Here is a 16,811-nt window from a genome sequence, read left to right as displayed (position 1 = left end):
CCATCAAGATTATTTCAGCAAACCAAAAACCCAATCTTCAAAAGACAGATGTTAAGTCTGTAATCTTAAAAGTAGTTTGAAGTAGCCTTCCTGGAGGCAAACAATGGATGTGCTGTGACCATAAATCAGTAAAACAAACCCACTCATAAAAGCTTAAAAGGAAAAAATTACCTCAGAATAAACCCAACCAAATAAATGAAAATCCTCTACAATGAACATTTAAAATGCGAAAGCGATTAGTTACAGGCAGCATGCTGAAGATGTGGCTTAGTTGCTCAGAAGCCCTGGGTTCAGCCCCAGTGTGGGCAAGCCAGGTGTGGTGGTGCATGAAGCAGGGGACTGGAAGTTCCAGGTCAGTTGTGTGATACTCAGTGTCTGCCTGGGATATGTAAGACTGTGTAGAGTATCAGAAGAAACTGAAAAAGTGGAAAGATCGCCTATGTTCCAGGATTGGCAGAATTAATTTTGTGAAAATGGCTGTGTCCCCCAAGATTGCCTACAGGTTCAATACAATCACTACAAATACTCTAATGACATTCTTCATAAAAAATCCTAAAATTCATAAAATTCATAGATGCCTCAAAGACCTCAATAAGCAGAAGTGCTGAACAAGAGAACAGCGCTGGGGTATTGCCATGCCTGAGTTCAAGTTATTCTACAGAGCCAGCAATGTAACAAAACCAGCATGGCACTGGTCAAAAATCAACACACAAGAAGAAGTCAAGTCACATGGTATAGCTACCTGCTGTTTAGCAAAAGGTAAAAAGCAAAACAAACAAGCAAAAAACTCAATGTCTTAGAGAAGACATCCTCTTCAGCAAAGGGCACTGGGGGAAACGTGTTTCAACATGTAGCAGAATGAAACTACATTCTGATCTCTCATCCTGCACCAAAGTCAACTCAAGGCCAAGCACGCTGGGGCAAGCCCTTAATCCCTGCAGCTGGGAGGCAGGTGAAAGTGGATCTCTGTGGGTGCCAGACAAGCCTGCTCTACATAACAGGTTCCAGAGTATTCAGGACTATATAGTAAGACTCTTTCTCAAAACATACATGCATGCACATGTGCACATACACCTAAAGCCACAAACACACACACTGACAACACACACACACACACACACACACGCTCACACGCTCACATACTTTACTGCTGGAGGGATCCTTGTGAAATTAGAAGCTTCTTCTATTTGATGAACTTAAAGGAACAGAACGTTCTAGAGAACAGCCTTCCTGAAAGGTGAGTCTATGCAGATGTACATCTGGGTCTCCTTCCCAATTAATTTGTCATCAGATACAACAGCACAACATGACAAACAGGAGAATTTTAGGGGCTTTTGGATATACAAAATACACATGAAGACAATGAAAAAAATACAGTGGAAATCCAAAAGACCCCCATCATAGCCATCTTCTTCTTTGATTATTCAAAACAGCATAGTTCAAATATTTCCAAAGCACCACCAACTTGGTTCACTGTCTGCCATTCCTTTATGCATCCCCAACCCAGAAAATAATTCATTGCCAAGAACTTCTTGGGGGTGGGGGATCCAATATGGTAGGAAAATGGAAAACCAACGATGAAGGTTAAAATCCCTGTGTGGCAGTGTCCAGTTGTGACCCCAGCATTGGAGAAGAGAGGGCAGGCAGATCAGGAGATAGAAGCTATTCTGGGGGATATGAGATCTCATCTCAAAAAGGGGGGATCAGTGGGTAAAGGCCTTGCCTCCAAGCTGGACTCCCTGAATATGAATTCCACAACTCCCACAAGTTGTCCTCTCACCTCCACATACATGTGTATACATACAAATAAATTAGAAATGTAATTTTAGAAAAACAGCAGAAATCATGTCATCACGATTTGAATATAAGAAACAGTGGGCTACCACAGCACAAATACTTACGTGTTTTTCGCCAGTTTTGTTTCATCCTGGGAGTTAAAGATACCATCTCCCTGTCCCTGCAGCCATCCCAGCCTTTGGCTTAGGATCCCACTGGTTCTCTGGGTAGAGGGGTAGCGATCTATCTCCCTGTAAGGCCTGACTAGTAGGCTCTCTCCAACCCTCGAATGTAGACATATTCTCCTTCGATATGCTTGTGGCTTTTCCTTTCATTTTTATTAGTATTTATTAAAAAACTTATGAGTTTCATTTTATACTAGTGTATAACACGCTCTGATCATCTTCAGTTCCTTGCCCTCCTCCATTCCCCTTCCTCTGCTTCTGAGCCTCTTCCTATTGTCATATATGACCTCAACTTTTCTTCATTATTGTGATAATTACACACACACACACACACACACACACACACACACACACACACACACACACACATATACATACAACCTGCAGAGTGCATTTAGTGTTGCCTGTGTGTATGTGTTTAGGGTTGACCACTGGGCGATGAATAACCAATTAGAAGTTCTTCCCTAGAGAGCTGCTTCTCCCTTCCTCAGCCACCATTAATTGCCAAGGCCACATCTGCACTGAGACCCCCACATCTAAGGCTCAGGGTCACTCACAGGCTCAGGGTCACTCACGGAGGAAGTAGTAGAGAGATTGTAAGAGCCAAAGGACCAGGATGTCTACTGAGAGGCTGTGTCTTCTCCTTAAGAGCGGAAAACTGTACATGTGTGATCTCTAGTCTTCCATTGGCTTAAAAATTGTAGTGTTCATCTATCACACACTCCCAGCCGTGCTCCTAAACATGGGGAGGCATTCAACAAACTCATGTGACTGAATCCTAAAATAAGTGAATTCCCAGACAAACACTGTGGTTGGGATCTCCCAGTGTGAGTGAAGGTTCCTGGTCAAGCCAGGGTAGGGGTGGGGGGTGGGGGAGTTTGCAGACTCCTAAGGGGGATTAGGGAAGGAGCTGCTTCATAGAGAAAAATAGGGAGAATTCCAAATCCTTTCATGGGTAGGAAGTTGGTTGGTAAGGCTAGGTATGAGCCTAGGATACAGGTCTTCAGGAAGAAGTAGCTGGGATGGGCTGGAAAGACATCAGCTGTAGGCTCTGTGGTGATTGCGTCTTATGTAGCTCATCACAGATACACTGAGTGAGTAGAGTGGATGGCTACCCATCAAAGCCACGCTGGGTGGATAGAGGAAAAGTTCACCTCCCTTAGTATCGGCGATGAGGTCTGCATGTCTGTGTACTGATACCTATGAAAACTTTTCTGGAAGGTATGGGGAAAGGACAGTGAAGGGAGGAAGGAAGAATGGGGAAGGGGGAGGTAGAGAGTTAGTGAGCCAGAGGAGATAGGAGGGAGAAGGACCTCTAGGAGAAATGCTGCCCCAAGTGACTCAGAGTCCAAATATCTGCTAGAATATGCTTCTGAAAAGGAGCGGGAGGGCACTAAGAGGTTCAAGCCAGAGCAAAAGGGTTAGCACTCCCTAGTTAGAGAATTATAAGCCCAGCCTTATTCTAATTTAGACACATAAACAGAATTAATTGGCAATATAAATGTAGCTACACTGCTTTAACTTTGTATATTGTCCACTTTGTATAACAAAAAGAACATACTCAGTGTTCACTCAGAATCCACAGGCCGGCTTCACTATAAACTGACCTCAGACTGAAAACAAACCCCAAACTTAACATCTTCCCTGATATCGTGTATGTTTGTATGTGGTGGGGGGGGTGATATGTGTGTGTGTGGGGGTGCTTGTCAGTGTGAGTGGAGACTGGGAAAGATATGCATGTCCCCCTCCTGTCACTGTCTACATCGTTCCTCCGAGACAGGTACTCTCACTGAAGCCAGAGCCAGGCTGGCAGCCAAGAAAAGCCAGCAGTGCCCGTCTCCATCTCACACAATGCTAAGGTTACAGGTGCACGTGACCATACCTGACTTTTTTTTTTTTTTTTTTTTTTTGGTTCTTTTTTTTTTCGGAGCTGGGGACCGAACCCAGGGCCTTGCGCTTCCTAGGCAAGCGCTCTACCACTGAGCTAAATCCCCAACCCCCATACCTGACTTTTTATATGGAGATTCGAACTCAGGCCCACACTGATCAGCAAAAGCTCTCACCTGCTGAGACATCTTCCCACCCCACGCCATTTCACCCCATACTCTTCCAGATGAACTTGGAAACAGGAAGTCCCCCCCAACAAGTGAGAGAGAGAGAGAGAGAGAGAGAGAGAGAGAGAGAGAGAGAGAGAGAGAGTGTGTGTTGGTTTTCAAGCTCTAAAGCAGTTTTCGACCTGTGGGTCACATTCTTTTTGAGGTGGTTGAACAACTTTTCCATAGAGGTCACCTATAACCAAAATGGGAAAAAAATGTTTGTGTTTGTGTGTGTGTGTGTGTGTGTGTGTGTGTGTGTGTGTGTGTGTGTGTGTGTGTTACAATCCATAATAGTAGCAAAATTACTTATTAAGTAGGAAGTAGCAACTAAAATAACTTTGTGGTTGGGGATCACCACAACATGAGGAACTGTATTAAAAGGTTGCAATTTTAGGAATGTTGATAACCACTACTCTAAAGTAAAAAGCTATCAGTACATTGCCCACACTGGTCTTGATCTTGCCTTATTGCCTTCTATCTCCTAAGTGTTGTTATTAGAGGTGTGTTTCACCACAGTTGGTTTTATATGGTCCTTGGGATAAAACCCAGCCAGTGCCTCATGCAGGCTAAGCAAGTGGTCCATCAACTAAACCCCAGCCCGTGCATACATGATGGATGTTGAAACCACTGTGCAAGCCCATCTAGAAATACTCACTGCTTTCCGTTTGAGGATGCAGTCCAGCCTCCAGCGGTTGCCTTCCACCACTGGGCGCTTCAGGAAGATTTCTGGACTTAACCTGATGTCACAAAACCAAAAGGAAAGGGATTGAAACAAGAAAAAGTACAGAGACCAGTGTTGCCCATGTGCCACTGAGTCTACTGTGGGTTCATAAAGGAAACTGTCCAATTGAAATAATTCAAAAACCACACCCATAATCTCAGCATTTGGGAGATGGAGGCAGGAGGGCCACAAGCTGAAAGCCACCCTTGGACTATGCAGATAGCTCGAGGCCTGTACCAAAATAAAATGTCACACTCATACACATGCACACTCACACACACATGTAAACACATGAGAAAAAAATGGGGCAGGGTGCTTATAGGGACATACACATAGCTAAATTCTAAGGCGATAACCAGAACCTTGAAATTGCTAGGTCACTTCCCCAATCTTAGGATTGCTCAACTCTGGGTATGTCATTAAAAGAGACAAAGTCCTCTGTAAATGGACATTCAGCTACAGCTAGCTGAATGCATTCTGATACATTTGCACACAGACAGACTTCCAGTTACAAAGGAATTTCCAGGTTCCTCAGGAACCTGGAGCTTTCTGAGAAGGACGCTAACACTATTAACTTCTGTAAGTTATCCCTTGGGCTCTTCTGCAGTAAGTCCAACCACAAGGCAGCTAAGAATACCAACAGTGTCACATTCCCCACAGCTCCAGGGGAGTCTGAAGGCAACTCAAGGTCAGCCTGCATCTGATGTAACTACTCTGAAATGAGAAAAAACGACACAAGCATCCCTCTCTCCAGAAATGAGAGGTCTGGTGAAGCAGGAGACAGTGGAAGATTAATCTCGTGGAGTTCTGTATGGGATCATGGGCCTCCAAGAGGTCCTCTACCTATAGAAAGCTAGCAGGTTTTATAAGAGACAGAGACTAGAAGAAATTATTTGTATGCTCCATTTTATCCATTAAAAACAAAAACAAAACCAGCTTCAGTGGGCAGGAAAAGCCAAAAGGATTGGTATGAAATGCTGTCTCCTGGACTGGATGAGACCACTGCACTGATGAATTCACAGCAGTGGTAATGGTGGGTGGTGCTTGACTGGGAGCAATCAAATCCCAGTAGGGGTCAAGGGGAGGGGAGAATCACACAGCTTATGCCAACTGAGGATCTACTGAGGATCTACTGCGGCTGTGTAGAGAGCTTTTGGGGCCACCTTCTAGAAATTTGGCAGGGATTTGACATTGGATTAGGACAAGGAAGTAGGCTCAAGATGAACAGAGCTGAGGAATATGTTCTTTGTATCTTGGTGGGTCTTGTTAAGACTCTGAATACAGTAATCCAGGGGCCTTTGTTTATGCCTTGTTTATAACACGACTACTTTGACCTAGAAATAACCCTATTCTTTGCATATACCTTGAAAGGTATAAAAGCAGACTTGAGAAAAATAAACCCACTTCGGCTTCTAACTGGCTGGAGTCATGTTATAATGTTGTCTTATTGTCTTTTCCTTTTCAATCTTCACTCTCTCCCTCCAGACCCTGTTTTAACTGACTGAGCTGGCTTGCTCACTGCTGGCTGCTGGGAAAGTAGATTTTCTTTGGGGTGTAGTCCCTGGAAAACTGGCCAAGTTCTAGGGACCAGCCCTGCATCCCACATCAGTACACATGCATACAGACAACACTAACTGGATGCAGTGGGTTAAAAGCAGAGGATGTGAAGGGAGGGGGACATGACAACAGGTCGAGATGAATTGGAGGGGAGAATATAATAGCAATACATTGTCCACATGTATAAAGTTCTCAAGAAAAAATATACATTAGAAAACAAAACATTCATATTTTGTAAAAAGAATAAAATACTTTCTACCTAAAAAAAAATCAAAAGAAAACTATTCCTAAAATTTAAAAAAGCAATGTAATTCATATTAATTGAAAAAAAATGAAAAATTAAAACCAGAACAAAACATGCAGAGAACAATAATAAAATTCAAAATAAAAATCACAATCAAAATTCTTTTTTATATAATTTTTTAAATTTCATGCTCATTGGTATGTTGCCCGCATGTATGTTTGTGTAAGGGTGTCAGATCCTCTGGAATTGTTGTGAATCCTCTGGAATTATAGATGTTGTGAGCTGACATATGGATGCTGGGAATTGAACCTGGGTCCTTTGGAAGTGCAGCTAGTGCTCTTAACCACTGAACCATCTATCCCTTCCACAATCAAAATTCTAAACAAAGTACAAATAGAAATGAGCTACCAGCTGAGGGATGGCTTAGAGGTTGAAAGCATTTCCGGTTCTTGCAGAGGACCTGAGTTCAGAATCTACAAAAAGGTTGTCAGCGCTAATCAGTGAATTTAGCACATTGGAGGGCTTACAAGTGCGTGTTACTCCATCTCCAGGCCATGCAATACCTTTGTATGGTCTCTGTGAACACCTTCCTCATGGCATATCTATGTATACACACACACATATGGATACACATAAATGTCTGTTAAAAAATTGAAATGAACTTGCTCAATAGAGAGCTCATGATCAAAATGTACCCTGATGTCATATCACTATAGGAAAGACATGGAGAGCAATACTACCATGACATCTCATCTTGTGATTCTAGCCAATGCAATAAGGCAAGAGAATAAAATACAAACAAATCAATTTGAAAGGCTGCAATTAAATCATCTTCATTTATAAGTCATGTCACGGAAGGAGAAAAATCTTAACAAATCTACAGAAAGTTTGACAGCAGTAATAAATGAATTTAAACACTGCCACAAGACATAAGGTCAAAATACAAAAACCTATCTTTTACAATAACATTACAAATTTGAAGTGCTGACTAATAAATTTATCAAACTGTACTTATAGGACCCCTAAAGAGATTGGTGAGCTGGCTCAGTGAGTAATAGCGCTTACTGCTAAGCCTGAAAACCTGAGTTCAATCCCAACAAGTTGCCCTCTTTCCTCCACATGGGTGTCAGGGCACATGCATGCCTAAAATGTAATTTTATGTAAAGAACCAATGTTGGCATCTATAATGGGTTTCACTTTCATAGACGATGGGTAACTGAAGCTGAGATCAGGCTACAAATACAAAGTCTACATCAATGCCACAGGTCAAATTTCCCCCAAACCAATGAGGTTTAGATATGAGCATTACAGGGACTTTAATAAACATCATGATCCCATGATGGTTTTCATAAGGGGTTAGACAGTAAAATCTGATCGAAGGCCAAAAGAGCTTCACCAACCCAGTCCTTTAAACAGTAACAGCAAGTATTTCAGTGTTGGAGGGGAAGTTCAGGAGCTGTTCCTTGGACCACGTACATGAAGGACATGGTAAGAGATGGAAAGATACCTAGATAGGATGCACTTTCCCATCTCCACAGCCGCACTTGCATAGTAACATTCATCAACACAAGTATTTGCGCATCTGCTTCTGAACCACTCAAGTTCAATGCTTTAAGGAGATGTTTGCAGCTGGAGAGACGGCTCAGGAGTTAAGAGCAGTGTCTGCTTTACCACAGGACCTGGGTTCTATTCCCAGCACCCACATGGCATCTAGCAACCCTCTGTTAATCCTAGTTCCTCCAAGGGCACCTGCCACAAACGTGACACACAGGCAGACATGCAGGCAAAACATCTGTACACACAAACTGAAATAAACTGAAAAATACAAGATGTTGCTTCAATTTTATGGAGGAAGGGGCAGATATTGGGATGTAAAGTAAATAAGTTAATTAATTTTTTTTTTAAAAAAATTAAGAAAAAAATAGACGTTTGCAATATTTAACAGTGGTTGTCAACTTAAGAGAATCTAGAGTCACATTGGAAACAAAGCTCTGGGCAGGTCTGTGAAGGAGTTTTTAGATTGGGTAAACTCAGGCGGGAAGACTTGTCCTAATAAGGGAGAGCATTAATCACCCTGGACTGAATAAAAGGGAGAACCTGAGCAGGACACGGGGCTCATCTCCCTCTGCTTCCTGACCATGCGTAGAAAGTGCCAGCCCTTCAAACAGTAATGCACTTCTAAGCACAGACGTTTTCAGACGACATTCTCATGACAGATACTAACCACCAATCTGTGATAAAAATCTCTTCCGTTGCCCCTTCCATTGCGTTTGCGATATCTTCAAAGTAACCTTTGGCGTTCACGTACCTGAGAAGATAAAAATTGGGTTCCTTTTTGATTCCTTTGTTTGGATTTACATATATATATATCAAATCAAAAACCAAAAAAAAAAAAAAAAACAAGCAAACAAAACAGCAGCAGCAGCAACAACAACAACAAGAACACACCCTAGGTTAAAGCAAAGCACAGAGGGCTCTGCCTGGTGTGTATCACCACCATTTTACTTTTAAGTAACTGGAGACGATTGAGAGCACAGCCTCCCTCTATCATGTAGCAAGGGCAGTTAGGAGACAGACCCAGGCAGTCTTTGCTTAGACAGCAGCCTGTCAATCGATCTTACAGAACCTCCTTACCATATGGTTTTTCTTCCAAGCCTAACAGACAAACTCAAATATGTGAGTAGAAAACACAAATAATTTAATCAAATTTCCATTTGTACCTTTAAGAGACATATGAAGTTATATTCTGCTTTTCTTTATAGACCTGGGTCTGTGGTAACTTAGATGGGCCTCTGAGTTGAAACATGACCTTAAACTAAGCATCTGCCTGCCTCCACTTCCCAGTTGCTGGGTTTACAAATCCTGTGCCACCATCCCTGCTTTTATGGGGTGCCAGGGATCCAACCAGGGAGTCATGCATGCTAGATAAACACTGTAACTGAACTATGTACCTCGTCCTTCAGTTAATTTTAAAAATCCAGACACAGTGGGGCAGGCTTGCCATCCCAGAGCTTGGGAGGTGAGACAGAAGACCTGGAGTTCAAGGCCATCTTTGTCTACATTGCAGGTTCACTGCCAGTCTGTGTTTCAAAAGATCCTACACCTCACAAAACAAATCAAAGTTCCGAATCTAAAGGCAGGTAAGCTCCCATTAAACATTTTCAAAAATCAAAATTAAAAAACTAACTTGTGACCATACGACCCTGCCTAGGAAAGGGGAGACCTCGGGAGTAATTAATTTCTGGTTTAGTTTTGAAGCTGATCCCAGGTAAATTTAAACCCTTACCATATGACATGAACACCTGCAAACAAAAGTGCCTCACCATTTAGCTAAAATGTTCTCGTGGACCGCAGCGTAGGAGCCGAAGCGATGGTCTTTGAGGAAGTCAGTGCCGTGCTTCTGGATGAACTCCTCGATGGCGCCTCCCCACCACCGGGCATGTCTGTAGCTGTTACATTTTAAAATCAGTGTCCTTTAAAGAGAAGCAAAAGTGGGGGTTGGGAGTTTACTCTTGAGTTCTAACTCTTAGAAGAGATTTATTTAAAGATTAAACGTGTCACAGCAAACCCGAACCGAAATTCCTAGTCAGTGAGCATTTAAAAAGTGAGCTTCTGAAACACCTTAGTAGAATACCTCAGAACATTCACTGGGTCAAAGCTTACTCTCCAGGTTCCTCACTTACTCATGCATGCAGACCCACATGAAGGTGTTTAGTGCAGGCCTTGAACTGTGCTGGGCAAGGAGAGGATGTGAAGGAATGCCATGCTCTGTCAGAGCTGCTGACTCCTCCACACAGTTCTCTTTGCACTTTAGCAGCATGCCTCACTCCTCTAGACTCGGAGGGCTGGGGCAAGGGTGCAAAGCCAGTCACACCCCATGGCCGATTAAGTTGCTCTGGAATAAGGCAGTTCACCTTGGGTTTTTCTATCCCATAAATAAGCTACCTTAATCCCTTACAGGATTAAAAATATAGAGAACTGTGGTAGAATACTAGGACCAAGAGATGAAAATAAGTTACCTAGAACTGAAGTTCAAAGGACAGCAAGGTCGGGCGCTAGCTGCCGTAAGCCATGCTGATAGAATAGGACTGAGTTAGAAGGCTTTGCTTCTGTTTAATTATTAGGGGTGGGGTACAACAATTCTCATAGAAAGCACAGAAAGGGCCATTTGTGCAGACTCTACAATTAATTATTTATAACAATCAGGGGTGTCTAGACAGCTCCTCTCAATGTTTCACAGATGAATGCTGGCCTTAGAGAGCTACTGTCCAACAGAAGGGCTGACGCTGGTAGGTGTGGGGATAAGAAGGTGAAATGGTTGGGGTGGAAGAGAAGCTTCCCCAGCAGGAGTAGCAATGGAGGAATGTAGGAGCAAGAGGGCTCAGAAGTTGCCCGAGGTCTGCCTGTCCTTTGGTCAAACCTGTTCTGGGAAGATGGTTATGTGAGAGAGATGAGTAACAGGCCTAGTGGGTGTGGAGAGGAAACTATTCCAAGCACAGAAACCAGGTAAGGAGGAGCCAGATGGTTCAGCAGACAAAGGGTTACAGGGCAAGACTGACAACAAATTCCATCCCTGAAACCACATAAGGAGGGAACAGACTTCACAAAGTTCTCCTGTGACTTCCACATGTGCAATATGCACTCGTGCATACACACACACACACACACACACACACACACACACCAACTTTAAAAAAAATAGGCTCACTGGGTACATGTACCTGCCAGTGAGCTCAGTGACCTGAGTTCAAATCCCCAGACCCCCATGTTGGGAGGAATGGACTGACTCATACATATACACAAATAAATGGATGAATAAATAAAAGAAGGAACAAGAGGGAGGAGGCACAAATCACGCATGTGTGAACAGGCATTGTAAAGAGTACTAGCACAGAGCCAAAAGCCTGGGGCAGGGGCATTTAAAATGAGTCAGAGAAAGGAGCCCTAAATAAATGGAGACACTGGGCTTATTGGCTAAAATGATGGGGACACGTGTTTAGGAGGAAGGAGAACCCCGGTTCAAACGGGTTGATTGGTGTGAGGATAAGATAGGGAAGCTAAGAAAGAGTGCATTTCAGTAACAGTCCCGAATGCTCCCTTCTAGGACAGAGGCAGGAAGCTCCATGTTGTTTTACATCCAATACCACCCTACACACATGCACACACACAAGACCCATACAGGCATACATGGTATGCACAAACATGTATTTAGGGGGATGTACATGTCTGTTGCAACTGTGCAAAGAGAAGTTATGAATATTCATATGTATGAAAATGACCTCACACATGCGTGCACACACATACATGCATACACACATACATATGCACATGCGCACACACATATACACACAAACGCATGCACACATACACACACTTTTTCAAGGTATGACTACAATCTGTCTGAAAGAAACCTACAACAACAAATATGTACTCACTAATAAAATATGCAAATTCCAAATAGAGTCATTTGGCAAATTAGTAGATGGGGTAGCAAACTTTCTTCTCTAGCTCCAGGGGATCCAATGACCCCTTTGAACCTCTGCAGGCATCGGGATTCACCCACACGCACATCCCACACACACACCACCACCATCAAAAATAAAATGAATCTTTAATTACAACCAGACATATGACGGCAAAGTAAAGTTCTGTTACTTCTGACCAAGGAACAATTACTAACATTTCAACCTAGTTTCCTCCTTCGTGGTTGAGAGAAAATTTCGACCTTAAAGACACTTGGAAAAATATATATTTTAAATATTAAGCATTTCTACCTTGAAAGATTATCAATTCGAAGTCCATATTTCGTTTCTGTCTCCTTCTTTCCCACTTTGATTCTGAATTCTTTGTCTACAAGAAGGACGAAGGCGATCGCCCCGCTGTCTGGTTTCATATACAGCAGGAAAGAGTCTTTCACTATCAACCACCTGGAGAGAGACGATAGGAGGTTTCAAACCCATATAACTGGAGCAAGAGAATCAATTATTACTTGTCTTGAGAATATACTCTGACCAACTATGGATATACTATGGTCCACCTAGGGGATCTGTACCTTTTAAAGAGCACCAGGAAACAAGAGCTAGGGAGGTAGCTCATTGGTACAATGCTCACCTATTACGCCCAAGGTACTGGGTCTGATTCCTAGTGGGGAGAATAATTACTACAAAACAAGCCTTTCTGTTGTCTGTGTGTGGACATCAAGCAATTAAAAAGAAGTCATTCATTCTTGGAAGACTGATGCTTGGCAGGAAGTAAGTACTAAAGACCTCCTTACTCAAGAATAGAGTGAGGTGGTGTTTGTTCACATAAACAATGGTGAAAGGCGAGTGAATGTAGAAAATTTAACAACTATATCCGATATGCCACATACTCTGTTGTTCATTTCAAAAATATTTCTAGTGTAAGGATCACTAAGAAATGATGCTTAACAGTCTAGAAGTGGCTCTCAAAAGTACTTCCTTCTGCTCAATCCTTGGGAATTTCATGATGGAGGAATAGAGTAGCAAACCAGGGGTTACTATAAAAGTAGCAGAAAAATAACCTCTGGTGGTAGAAACCAGGGACGCTCCTGGATAGGTGGGTGGGCACTCCTATTGTGTGGAAGAGGACTGATGGGTGCAGGAGGAGGGGGTCCTTGGTCCTGATGGCAAAGAGCTGGTCTGTGAGTCAGGGTAGAAAGGAACCCAACACATGGAGCAGGGTTAAGGTCATCTTGTTCCAGCACAGAGACTGAAGTACAGAGGAGAGCAGGCATGCAGAGAAAGCAAGACATGAGCTGAGGTGGCAGTGAGGGTCAAAGGCTGAAGAGCACCCATCCCCCCTGAAAATAAGTAGATCAATGTAAAATAATCTAGAACAATTCTTTACTAAACTACCAGCTGTATTCTGGTGGGCTTTATGAGCAGAGCCACAATGTAGACAAATCTGCACTGACTTCTTAGTCTTAGTGACATTTGGATATTCATATAGAGGTTGTCTCTTTCCTGGTTGGTAGAGGAGAAGGGGCAGGTAAAGGAAGTATGTGAGTTCGTTATTTAAACAGACATCATCAAGGTCACAGCAAACCAACACCTAACCACAATGGTCAGTGCACTTAGAGAGATGGCATACCAAAATGGAACTGATCCTCCTGGGGTTTCTGGTGGGGATAAAAAAGGAAGGAAGGAAGGAAGGAAGGAAGGAGGGAGGGAGGGAGGGGGGAGGGAGGGAGGGAGGGAGGGAGGCAGGCAGGCAGGCAGGCAGGCAGGCAGGGAGGAAGGAAGGAAGGAAGGAAGGAAGGAAGGAAGGAAGGCAGGAAGGAAGGCAGGAAGGAAGGAAGGAAGGGAGGGAGGGAGGGAGGAAGGAAGGAAGGCAGGAAAGCAAAAAAGAGTGAGTGAGTCTTGGCAGGGTGTGGTGGCTGGTATCTATGATCCCAACACTTAGAAGGCCAATGCAGGAGGATTGCTGTGAGTTCCAATCCAACCTGGGTTACAGAGAGAAACTGTTTGAAAAATGAGGGTGGGGGGCATTAATTCCCACTTAAAACACTCTCTCTCCCCTCTCTCTCCCCTCTCTCTCCCTCTCTCTCTCTCTCTCCTCTCTCTCTCTCCTCTCTCTCTCTCCTCTCTCTCTCTCCTCTCTCTCTCTCCTCTCTCTCTCCTCTCTCTCTCTCCTCTCTCTCTCTCTCTCTCTCTCTCTCTCTCTCTCTCTCTCTCTCTCTCTCTCTCTCTCTCTCTCTCGCTCGCTCGCTCGCTCGCTCGCTGTTGCTGTCCTTGGAACAAGGACATCATGAAACTTGATTGGAGGCTCATCTTCTCCTGTCTGCCCTACTCCAATTTGTCCATCCAGAATAAATACATGATTTAGAAATGCTTCTGATAGTTTACCAAAAATTAAAAAAAAAATGGCAGGCTCTCATATTGATCAGGCTTGCCTCAAATTCACAGAGATCTACTTGTCTTTACTTTTTGAGTGTTGGAATTAAAGGCAAAAAGTGAAAAGTAAACATCGCGAATGAATGTCACCTTTAGAAGTAACTCCCATTACTACTGTCAGTTGACAGCCTGTATGGAAACCTTCCACACTAGCACTGTCCTGTCAGCACTGTCATCTGCCAATGATGTCTGTTATTTTAACCTTCTCAGCTGTGACTCAGGGCATGCAAACATGGAGGTGAGGCTCCGCCCAAATATTTGCCAAACTTAAAATGACAAAATTTCCTTCCAGGAAGAATCATAGTCTTCTTAAACTGAAACATAATTCCTTCCAAAGTTTGTATCAGTAACAAAATCTTCCCCTGCTCTCCATTGTTAGCCCTCCGAGGGTGTCAAAGCTCAGAACCTTTGTCTGGGTTCTTGAAGCCATGACCAATGCTGCACCCCAAACCCTATAACTCCATCCTCTTCCTACTTGCATGGCGAGTTTGTGTCATCCATGACCTTGTGGGGCTCCCGTCCCTGCTCTTTCTAGCTGTCTTCCCCAACTACAGCTTCCTGAGAATGTCTCTGTAACTAGTTCCCCCACACCCTCGTATCCTTAGGTCAGCCTCTTCCCAAGGCTCTGAACAGTTTAAGGTAAGAAGACAACTCAAGTGCGAGTCTCTGACTTTTGTAAACCACTGCTTATATTCTAACCAGATGTGGCAAGATCAAGTTTGATGTTGGGAGTTGGTCTTGTACTCTGTGTATTCAGATGCTGATTTCTGTGCCCCAAGATCTAGTTATATTCTGGACATACACACTGTAATGAATTTTGAAGAATCTCCTGTGTCAATGTAAAGAATGCTCCCTGGTTATCTCTCACTGGTTAGTAAAAGGCTGAACAGACAATGACTGGGCAGAGGAAACAGACAGACTGGATTTCCAGTTCCAGCCAGGTGCCTGAGAGAAAAGAGGCAGGGAGGAGTTGGCCGCAAGGCAGGTGAGGATCCAGTAAAGAGGAGCTACAAGGTGGAGAAAAGGAAGAAGGTCATCATGAGGTTGGGCATGAAGAGGAGTCACCAAGGGAGTTCATCACGGGGACACACATGGAACAGAACAAGCCAGGGCAATTCAAACTGCAAGAAACTTGGGGCATACAGCTGGGGAAGTAGCTAGAAAGTATAGAGTATTAGAAATAGCTGCTCAGTTATTGTGCCTAAAGCTTATTGAATAATTCAAAAGGTCTTGTCTCAATCATTTGGGAGCTAGCCGAGTTAGAAAAAACTAACTTTAAAATTTCATCCTATCGTCTGAGAGCTGAGCATGGTAGTAAACATCTGTAATGCCCCACTTGGTGGGCAGAGAAAGGAGTACCAGGAGTTCAAGGTTCATCTAGACCACATAATGGCTGAGTCCAGACTGAACTACACTTCAAAACAATCAAGCAAAGCTAGGATTCAAACATCCAAATGATCAGTTTATTCAACCAAACACACAAAATCCCCAAGTCCAAGTCCTACCTCTTTGACCACCGGTAGCAGGCTCTTCCATGGCCACAGCAATTCACACCTGGTATCCTGTGTCCCCCAGATCTTTTCATGATCATTCCTTCCCTGAAGGAGACATCACAGTAGGCCATCACATTCACCCTTACAGTTCACACTTGGCTGGCTCAGCCTCACAACCTGGGACCATATACACCGTCTATGGACTCTCACATAACTTCCTCTCTCCCTTCCCAATCTTCACCTTCCACTTGCTGACTGCTCTTGGTCAGCTTGGGCACACCAGCAGAGACTCTTACAAGCCCCTCAGTCAAATGTAGCCCTTTCTGCATTTGTGGACCAGGGATTTGTCAATACAATGTGGGATCTTTGCACCCTGTCTTCTGACCTTAATGCTAAGCCCTCCCTGCAGCTGCTGTGGGTGCAGCTGCAATGGGATGGGGCAGCCCCTGTGGCTGCAGTTGAGAAGAGGAGTGGGCCCTACCCCCTCTCTGAATCTAGCACATTTTCACACGGCTTCACACACATCTCTATCTACCAAGCCGTGTGAAGAAAGCAGACGAAAGCTAATGGTTATTCAAGTGGTGACTTTTTTAGCTTGGCATGGTAACATATGCCCATCATTCCAGAATTTGGGTGGTGGTAGAGATAGGAAAATCAATTGTTCAAGGTTGTCCTCAGCTACATAAAAGAATTCCTGGCAAACCTTGGCTACATGAAACTCAAAAAAAAAAAAAAAAGTAATATCTTGATTTCCAAAGATAGACAATAACAATAATTTAAAAAGACAAAAATTAATTTTGAAACAACTTCTGGCATTGCTCACAGC

General features: G+C 43.5%; 1 protein-coding gene across 4 annotated transcripts in view; it reads right to left on the bottom strand.

Moving 5' to 3' along the window:
• Pld1 (phospholipase D1) overlaps positions 1-16,811 on the bottom strand; it is a 206,309-nt gene that overhangs the window by 75,261 nt on the left and 114,237 nt on the right. For all 4 annotated transcript variants that reach the window (XM_087616305.1, XM_087616307.1, NM_001399082.1 and 1 more), the window contains 5 exon segments: positions 15,998-16,090; positions 12,354-12,506; positions 9,903-10,052; positions 8,804-8,887; positions 4,713-4,794 (listed from right to left, as the gene is read on the bottom strand). In XM_087616305.1, coding sequence (XP_087472431.1) covers positions 4,713-4,794; positions 8,804-8,887; positions 9,903-10,052; positions 12,354-12,506; positions 15,998-16,090 — 562 coding nt within the window.

The sequence above is a fragment of the Rattus norvegicus genome, chromosome 2 (assembly GCF_021556685.1).
Source record: "Rattus norvegicus strain SHRSP/BbbUtx chromosome 2, alternate assembly SHRSP_T2T, whole genome shotgun sequence".
Classification (NCBI taxonomy): Eukaryota; Metazoa; Chordata; class Mammalia; order Rodentia; family Muridae; genus Rattus; species Rattus norvegicus.
This window is presented reverse-complemented; position numbering and strand designations above follow the sequence as displayed.